This window comes from Anneissia japonica, unplaced genomic scaffold (genome assembly GCF_011630105.1).
Source record: "Anneissia japonica isolate Jap-2015-1 unplaced genomic scaffold, ASM1163010v1 scaffold904_len716149_cov161, whole genome shotgun sequence".
Lineage (NCBI taxonomy): Eukaryota > Metazoa > Echinodermata > Crinoidea > Comatulida > Comatulidae > Anneissia > Anneissia japonica.
Window position 1 is genome coordinate 30,773 of NW_022683714.1, and position 9,454 is coordinate 40,226.

Here is a 9,454-nt window from a genome sequence, read left to right on the forward strand (position 1 = left end):
GGGCCCCTGGGGGGGGGGGGGGGAAGTGGGGACAGGCTGACGGGAAAAAAACCACAATTCATCTGGGAGAAAAAAAAAAAGTTATATATTTTCCTTTGAAACCCCTAAATTTTCATATTTTTTTTGTGGGGGGGGGGTGGGGATTTGGGAACTCCCCACCCAGAACCAGTTTACAAAGATGTTGAGCAACGCCCGACCAGGCCCACTTTTTCTTGTCAAGGAAACTATGACCCCCACGTCAGGCAAATCCTGGAGCAACCACCCCCCCCACCCCCTCACCAACTGCAGTGATGCAATGTATATTATAGCACACAATGGAAATGTTATGCAGTTGGCCACTATTTATAAGGTGCATGTTAAATAATGCAGCGCACTCTAAAAAAATTAGAGAAAAAATTACATTGCTGTTTGTATGTTTTACTTTGTAAAAATCCAACAGCTTTGTTCAGCCATTTTCTTACTGTCTGCCATCCTTTTATTGTCGGGTGGGCAAGGTCAAGGTAAATGTAAAAACAATCTTATTCATCCAAAATGGAAACAGATCTCTATGATCACAAAACAATGACTGTTTGGTCTTGTGCCAGTCATAATTTGCCAGTGGTTCGCCACAACACAATTTAATGTTATACCACAGAAAGCGTTAATTACTTAATTCAGATATTAGAAAATATATATATATATAAGAAAACCAAAAAATTAAAATGTTGTAACTGTACGTCTTGGCATGTGTTTTGTATTTGTGTGAAAATTTGTTATTGTAGTCACATTTTCAGTAAATTGCTATATAAAAAAATGTTTCATGGTAATATATAAAAAAGATTTCTTTTCTCAAAATCATTAATACAGTACTAAGTCGATGTGGGCTTACAAATGCCACTGAGGCTTAATCCTTTCCCACCACAATCAAGTGTCAAGTAAGTATCACATATATAACTTGTACACATTTAATTTATTTGGTCTAACTTATTACCTTCTATTTTGTTTGTGGTATATTTATGATATGTTACGTACTTTATACTGTTTTATCGTTTACTTGGTGTTTGGGTGTATGACATAGTTGTTTACCTTTCTTTTCTTTTCCTCTTCATTCCCCTCGAGGCTGCCTAGGTGCGTACCAATTACTAGTACTGGCGGTGAAAGTTGCCCATCTTCCAATTCTGAATCCCTACTGTTTGTATATACTGAACGAATCCAGTACAGAATGAACTCAAGGTTTGTCATCCGATGTTCGTATATATCACCCTGAAATAAAACAGAAATAAATACAGCAACATAATTTAAAGAAAATATCGTATGTATTAATGTACTGTGTGTCATCTGTGTAAGACCACTTAATCCTGATTTTAAAGTTGATAAAATTCATGCAAAACCTTCTAATGAATAAATGTTGGTAAGAAATAATGCTTACAGTGGTTGGATCCCTGACTTTAGCTGGGGCATCAAGATCATCTTCCAGGTTAAATACCACACAAACAATGGCAAAAGATACCATAAAAATCTACAAGAAAATGATCACAATCAATTATTTTTACTATCGAAAACTGAATGAAATACCTAGAATAATTATTTTTGTAATTTTAATAACTATAATTTTATTCAATTTTTCATTCAATATAATGACTTTACTCGTTGTATCACATGATATATTGGCTGGCCTCCGAAGTCCCAGATACTCATAATGAAATCGTTGCCAGATTTTTGACATTCTTGCGTCGCATTTCCTCTTGTGAACTTGAGTTCTTTTATTCGCTCCTGTGCTTTAGTGGCGATGGTTTCGGGGACCTCTTCCATCGAATGGGTATGTGTCTGTCCTTTGGTATCTGATTCCATTTTCGGGTTTCTGGCGTCAACATTCGATGATGATTGTCCTTATAGAAGATTCAGAATAAAAAATTATAATTTATATTTCAAAACCAAGAAATAGTAGGATAATGGGGTTTTCCACTGACCCTACAAGGTTAGGTAGTGCTTGGTATAGTGAAGTGTCAGTGAGTTAATGAGAGTTTTTTTTTATCTCTTGTTCCAAGTTCTATTAGCTGTTCCATGTGGTATTCTTTTGGCAATGTACCTTTAATACTTGTTCCATGAGCAACCATACGTATTATGTTATTAATAGAGGTGCGTCGGCACCAAGGCTATGACATGTGATGGCCCTCTGTGTGAAATACCGATTAAAAATAATGTATTCATTAAATCAATTTCTTATGAAATGCAAACACGAACGTCTTACCCTGATTATGTTTCCTCTTTTTTTCAGCTGGTGGTGACTCGCTCTTCAAATATTTGTAAAACAAAAAGAAATAATAAATCAACCATTATATACTTTAGCTGGATTTTATCCATTATTTGTCATTATTAGTAGCATTAAATATTTCACTATTAACCAACTTAAATACTCATGAATATCATCAAGTTGATAGTGTGTAAATCTTACTTGTCTTGTTACTTCTAAATTCTTCTCCGCTTCTTGTTCTAATACTTTTTTCGCTATGAAATCTGCCATTTTTGCTTCATACATGTCATTGGCACCAGCTGTTCAGAGATAAATAATTAATTTGAATAAGATATAATTTACTATGATTAATTTCATTTCCTTAGTTATAAATAACTGATTTTAGACTGATCTATTTGTGAATGCTGATCTGACATGTGATGGCCCTCTGTGTGAAATATCGATTAAAAATAATGTATTCATTAAATCAATTTCTTATGAAATGCAAACACGAACGTCTTACCCTGATTATATTTCCTCTTTTTTTTAGCTGGTGGTGACTCGCTCTTCAAATATTGTAAAACAAAAAGAAATAATAAATCAACCATTACATACATTAGCTGGATTTTATCCATTATTTGTCATTATTAGTAGCATTAAATATTTCACTATTAACCAACTTAAATGCTCATGAATATCATCAAGTTGATAGTGTGTAAATCTTACTTGTCTTGTTACTTCTAAATTCTTCTCCGCTTCTTGTTCTAATATTTTTTTCGCTATGAAATCTGCCATTTTTGCACACATAAGGTTTTCATTTTATATTTAAAAAATCACTGTTGGGTCGCATGCGGCCCGCAGATCGCACTTTGCTCACCTGTGACTTATAAGATAGGTACAAGGAAGTTTTCACATTTAGTGAAAGCAGTTAGGTGCACTGGAAATTATTTGGAATCCCCTCCTTGACGTCTAGTTTCAATCCTTCACTGTGCATTTCGCTTGTGTCCTTGAGCAAGGCACTTTATTACATTGCTTCAATCTCCCAGCTGTATCAGTTGGGTATTAGAAAATTGCTGGGTGTAACCTGCGGTTGACCAGCGCCCCAGCTGAACATCCCGCTTTCATCCGTTTCACGCTTTTTGAAATTGGAGTTACAGTACATATGAGCCACGTGGCTCGGTATGGATTTATATTACTTGTACAAAAAGTATAAAAGTGCATTACTTACAATGATCAGGTGGTGCTTCCTTCCAATTCAATTCATTGTGCAATTCATGAGTACACACCTTTGTGTTGGCAATTGCATCCGTAATACCCTCATTTGGATCAAATCTAAAGCAAAATGAAATGATTAATCTAAAGATATTGATACTACAGAAAGCATAATATAGATACACATTACTGTACAGAACGTACATATTTAAATTAATATATAAATAAATGTGTGGAAATGGATTGATATTAATGAATGATACATTCATTTAAGTTGTCGATTATTGAATTTAATACAAAGAATATTTGAATTACAGGTTAATCAAAAATCATTATTGAAGGCTTCAACTAATTCAACTGGTTAACTAACGTAGCGAAAGCAACCACTGAATATATTTAGCTTACGTATTCCTTAAAAATGACTTGATAGTAGATGTTTTTCCGACTCTCTCGAGGCCCATGAAAAATGTCCTTTCTTGATTAACCTCTGCTTCCCCCTCAGCTAGAGCATCATTAAAAGCTTCTATTGCTTCGTGCCCACGCGCCAAGATTTCCATTGGAACCATCCCCGCTTTAAGTATAAATATTTCTGATTTACACATTGAATTACCTCATGAAATTTGTTATATATGAAAAGAAATCGATAATATTATTGAGGCCTGCAATGTCGATATTTACTAGATAGGTCTTTAACCTATTCATTCATCTGTAGGCATACACCTTTTTCATTGCTTTAACTGCGATAGTTGCATTTCTTTCCCCATAACAATATTCTTATCAATGGTGCGACGATTACTTTGATCATACCCATTTGTGATTACGGATAGCAGTTTAACCCAGATAAAAGCAACTTGCAAAACAAAAAAGAAGGATTAAAACTGATTTATTCCAAAAAGAGGAGGAATAAATTACGATGGGGAACAGAAAAAATATAGGCCTAGAGTATTAGTTTTGTTTTCATCATTGAATAAATGTTTTACAGTATTATATTCAATGATATACTGAGTGATATTGCTATCATTCTGTGGGAATCAAGCATAAAAAAATGCTGTAAAACATCACAAAGCGCAACCAACAGCCGCCTGGATTGCTAATCAAAATACTGTATATAATACCACTAACATTGGGTTTCTTATTTACTGTGTTTAAACGTAAGTACAGTACATAACATACACTGTACGATACACATAAATACACTAGCAAAAATAGATATGACACATAAAAAATTAATGTACATTTGGTGTTTCATGAATTTCCTACTAAATATACACAATGCATATAAATATACTACTATGAATTTCAAAATGATTTATATAAACAAAAACAATTAATTAAATATGAACTATGTTGGTATGAACAGCTCACTTTGTAAGAGACGCATGAGCATTTCTTTCTGTTCTTCTCTTTTTCTAGAATCGTACTCCATACATGTGTTTTGCACATACACGTCAGCTGGAGTTTGACCACGCTGCAACGACAATCACATATCATACCTCATGAAATTAATTAATATTAATCAAGAAATACAATTACATTAAAGCTTCAACAAATGTTACACACACAAAAAAATTACAACTGAATTGAATATATTTACATATCAATTTAATTAATCTTTAATTCTACATTTGCATCTTGTATAGATTCATGTTAACAATAAAACGCTGACGACAATCAATTGTTGTTACAACGATCATGAATAAATATTTCGCCAGAGTTTATCGGCCGAAATCCTATTATCATTAGTTGCCACTACCATATCGACATTATGGTTGCCATCATTCATTTTAGTATGCTCCTTATCACCATCATTATCAACATCTTCATAATAATAACATTAATAATAATAATAATAATAATAATAATAATATTTTTATTATTATTATTATTAACAATAATAATAATAATAATGATAATAATAATAATAAAAAAAAAATAATAATAATCTTTGTCATTTATCTACTTTACCTTATTTGTTAACTTCGTATGTGCTCCGTACGTTAATAAATAACGTGTTGCATCTGTGTGATCTCGGTATGAATGATTAGCTCGTAACAACCAGTGAAGTGGAGTATTGCCGAACTGTAACACGTCAATTGAAAACAGTGTTAATCAGTGAGAGCTCATAATCATACAAATGATTGAAAGCATAATGTGAATAATAATCCAGACACAGTCAACACCTCTGTAAACAAGAAAAATGATGCAATCTAAAACATTGCAGTTAAAAATTTAGGTAAATATAACCAAGTTGTACTTCATAGAAATATATTTTTCATTACAATTTTCATTCATTACAATAATTTAAAAGTACTATCATGTTATACTAAAAATGTCCTTTATGATGATTATTCCATTCTATTCAATTTATTTTATTGCTGCATTTGTCATCATAGGAAATCAGGCCAAATGCGATGCGACAGTGTTATGCGATTATTCTGCTCTTAATATAGATTTTAAAATTGTGTTGTACTTTTAATATATTTTCTACTTTTTAGGCATAAACACATTATCGGTCAAAAATACAAATTCCTAACGAACTAAACATTTTTTTTTATTTTCGCAAAACGTGGCCAACTCAAGAATTTTTTAATGCCATTATCACACAGCATAATATTTAGGCTACATGGGAAAATGCAACTGATAATAATGCTACTACTATAGATAATAACCCCAATACTAAGATATGTATTTATTTACAAATCATATAATACCAAAATACTGAAATAAAAAAAAATGACGATGGCAGTAACAACAGTAATGATAATAATAATGATAAAACAAACTTAACTTATAATAAAGTTTATTTTAGTCAATATTTACTGTATTAAAATTAAAATAATAAAGTTTATGCTCGTATAATGTGTTTTTATGCATAAGTTTAACCTTCGTATATTATAATATAAAACTACACTGATTGTTTTATATGGTAAGTCAATCACTCTCTACTGTACTGCAATATTCAAACTGTTGTAGCGGTCGTCGATTGTTTTGATCACTACACATTAGTTGTGCGTATGCCGATTGTGCTGCAGTACGCACCAACGCTAATCAAGTTAATTGTATTACATCAGTGTGTTTACATCAGACGACGATGTGTATTTTGAATGATAAACTCGCCTGTGTCATGAGTAGGCCTAATTATTAACATACTGGTAAGCATCTGTCAAAAAATACAACCGTACATTGACAGCTCAAACAGGGCTGTAGCCACAGAAATTAAAGTGGTCAGGTTGCAAGCGAAGCAAGCAAATGAGGCTTGAGGCCAGGGGGGCGACAAAGGGCTCACGTGAGGCATTCCAGTGGCCTATGGACCAGGAAAATTATTCTATTTTGACAATTAACAGACCAATTTACATGATGTTCTGTAATAGTACCTTTAAAAATATTTTATATAAAAATATGTTTTAAACTATTATTAGAGCTATGATGAAGCTAAACAATAACACGCTGAATTCAAAACAGGCAGGTTTATTCAGGAGAAAAATTGTTAATTTTTGTTATTTTAGTATTTTGCTTTTTGACAATGACAAAATCTAAGATTCGATCAATGAACGAAAAATAATATCGCTAATTCTATGGTACACTTCAATCAATACGTATCAATTTAATAGAGGTGCATTACAAAGCATACCTGCTGTGTGTATTAATAATGTTACATACTAGAACTATAAATAAATATATGGAAGGCATGTTTTTTTTTCTTGTTTCCTGTCAGTTGACCAGGCAATAGTGAAGAAATGAATAGAAAGTCCTAGGCAAGTGTATAATAAATAGGAACCTTTAGCCTGATTTTTGCAAAAATCTCATTATGTATAGTTTGACCTACTTGATTATTTGGATAAAGCAAAGCCCATATACACACTGAATTTCAACTGAAGAAAAAAGTACATCCTAATGCATGCTAGATGCATGCTAATGCTTAATTAATTATAAAACTTATACTAAAGAGAAGAAAATATTATATAAACTATCATTCACCATGACATCATATCATTTACCCCAAATTTCACAGACTTGTGGTTCCTGAATTAAGTCGAGGAGGTAGTAGGTTGAGTCTAATAAATACCCGTAGTAAACATACAGTGGAATTTAACCTTTCTTCCTATTCAAATCCTAATAAATTAACTAAAGCTTGTCAAAAAAGTGGCCAGGTTGAAACCTTGCTGTATGTTTTAACTGTTTTCTGTACAGCCTTTTTAATTGTTCATGCTTTGTCTCGCGTACACATATACTTAGGCTAGACTACATAGCCCGGCCTAGCCTAGGCCTACATACATATGTAGAAATAGGCCTATGTAATGCAAAATGTAATCATCATATTGTGTGTACAATACTAATGGATACAAAATCAATTCCAAAAATGGCTGAAAAAAGCTGATAAACTTATTATGAGTGATTCAGAAACATTCATCTTGGCTATCACAACATGGACGCCCTATTTAAAACAAGAAATTTTGATTCAGAATCATTCATTTGCTTGCTTTCACTCAACGGTTAAAACCACAATAAAGCAATTGAACATTAATAAAAGTAATAAATACACAGTATTTTACAACCATAATTATATTTAATATTAAATATTTAGTTATAATTTTATGAGTAATTTATTAATTACATAATGACGATTTGTCATTCACTGTTTACAATGAATAATGTGTTGTTTCCTATACGTACCATGTCTTGCCTATTCACATTGCGTGCAGAAATCCTGAGTGCTGGTCTCAGTTGCTCAGTGTAGCCGAATGCCGCAATGCGATGTAGAATACACTCACGAGGACCAAAGCGCTACACAATGAACAAGGAATATGAAAACAGAGAATATACAACACATCATCTCTTTAAAAAATTATATTTTAGGTCATTATACCTTTTATTGATTTTTTCTATAAAAGTGTAAGATTTATATTCAGTGCACATTGACAACTTGAACGAGTCTAAACATGAATGTGAATTTTCTATTTAAAGCTGTTTTTCAGCAAATTTTATTGGTTCGTGGGCGATTCAGAATCATTCATTTGTTTAGCTTTCAATCAACATGGACGCCCTATGTTTTGTACAAGTTAAAATCACCACCTCCTAAAAAATATTTTTTTAGTTTATGTATTTTTTTTCGAATTTCTTATTGAAGGTTTAATTACTATAATCAGTGATCAATACAGATCAAAACAAGATCAAACATGACTATGATTGTTTTATGTAAAACTGATTTTTCAGTGATTTTCAACACCTTTTTTGGTTGTGAGCTGCTTCTCTTCCTCATTTAAGGCGCAATGACTGTATATTTGCACGACCACCGTGCGGGAAATTTCAACAATAAACAATCAACATTGATCGTAAAATACAATAAAATATCATTTTTATAGTGTGGATGATGATTAAATTATGTTTTAAATGTAATAAGTTGTTGTTGTTAGGTAAGAATTGATGTAGAGTGGTGTATGGTATGTTGTGTATAGATGCTGTTTTGTTGTATTTTGTGTGTTGATGTCGTAATTGTAATGATACATAATTCTACTCACCGGCATCACGTAGTCAACAGCTTCTGCCTTCGCTGATTTTAAACTCTCACTGATGACATCACGTGGTGCGATGTGCAACACAATCTCATATAATAACGGGACGCCGCCCTACGAAAACAACAAAATACGATGATAACAAAACACATTCAACTATCACACATACACAAAATATCACATATAAACACAACTTAATCACATCATAATTACATTAAATAATCACAATCAATTAAATATTCAAATTTTATAACAAATTAACTAACAATTTAAAGCTAATCGTTTAAATTCGTAAATTTTATCAATTTTTTTCTGAACGCTTTTCCCTATTCTTTTGCATTGAAAAAAATTTATGTTAATTTAGGGTTTTGTTCTGATCATAATTTTTTAGGAATTTTGTATTTTTAACACTCTAGATATATTTCTTTTGTATAAAGATTTGAAAAGAATACAGACAATGATATGTTTTATCCACTAGTTCAAAATTTTCTTTATCATTAGGCCTATACTGACTTCA

The 9,454-nt window shown here is 32.0% G+C and overlaps 1 protein-coding gene across 2 annotated transcripts; it reads right to left on the reverse strand.

Moving 5' to 3' along the window:
• Positions 1–860: 860 nt before the first annotated feature.
• Positions 861–3,909, reverse strand: LOC117100878. Of its 2 annotated transcripts, XM_033240714.1 has the most exons (6): positions 3,441–3,909; positions 2,435–2,532; positions 2,231–2,273; positions 1,627–1,868; positions 1,409–1,498; positions 861–1,242 (listed from the first exon to the last, which is right to left on the reverse strand). In XM_033240714.1, exons 1-6 carry the CDS (start codon positions 3,691–3,693, stop codon positions 1,030–1,032), a joined length of 939 nt encoding a protein of 312 aa, XP_033096605.1. In that variant the 5' UTR covers positions 3,694–3,909; the 3' UTR covers positions 861–1,029. The 2 variants fall into 2 exon arrangements, with proteins under 2 accessions (XP_033096605.1, XP_033096611.1); XM_033240720.1 differs by lacking the exons at positions 2,231–2,273; positions 2,435–2,532; positions 3,441–3,909 and adding exons at positions 2,736–2,778; positions 2,939–3,031 and having other exon boundaries at positions 864–1,242.
• Positions 3,910–9,454: the final 5,545 nt, after the last annotated feature.

What these genes read in the sequence shown, in the direction of transcription:
- LOC117100878 (XM_033240714.1), bottom strand. Translation starts at nt 3,693, where the DNA reads ATGAATGTATCATTCATTAATATCAATCCATTTCCACACATTTATTTA. An exon ending in GGAAGCACCACCTGATCATT is followed by an intron (nt 2,533 to 3,440) that starts GTAAGTAATGCA and finishes ATCTCTGAACAG; the next exon opens with CTGGTGCCAATGACATGTAT. An exon ending in AAGTCAGGGATCCAACCACT is followed by an intron (nt 1,243 to 1,408) that starts GTAAGCATTATT and finishes GTTTTATTTCAG; the next exon opens with GGTGATATATACGAACATCG.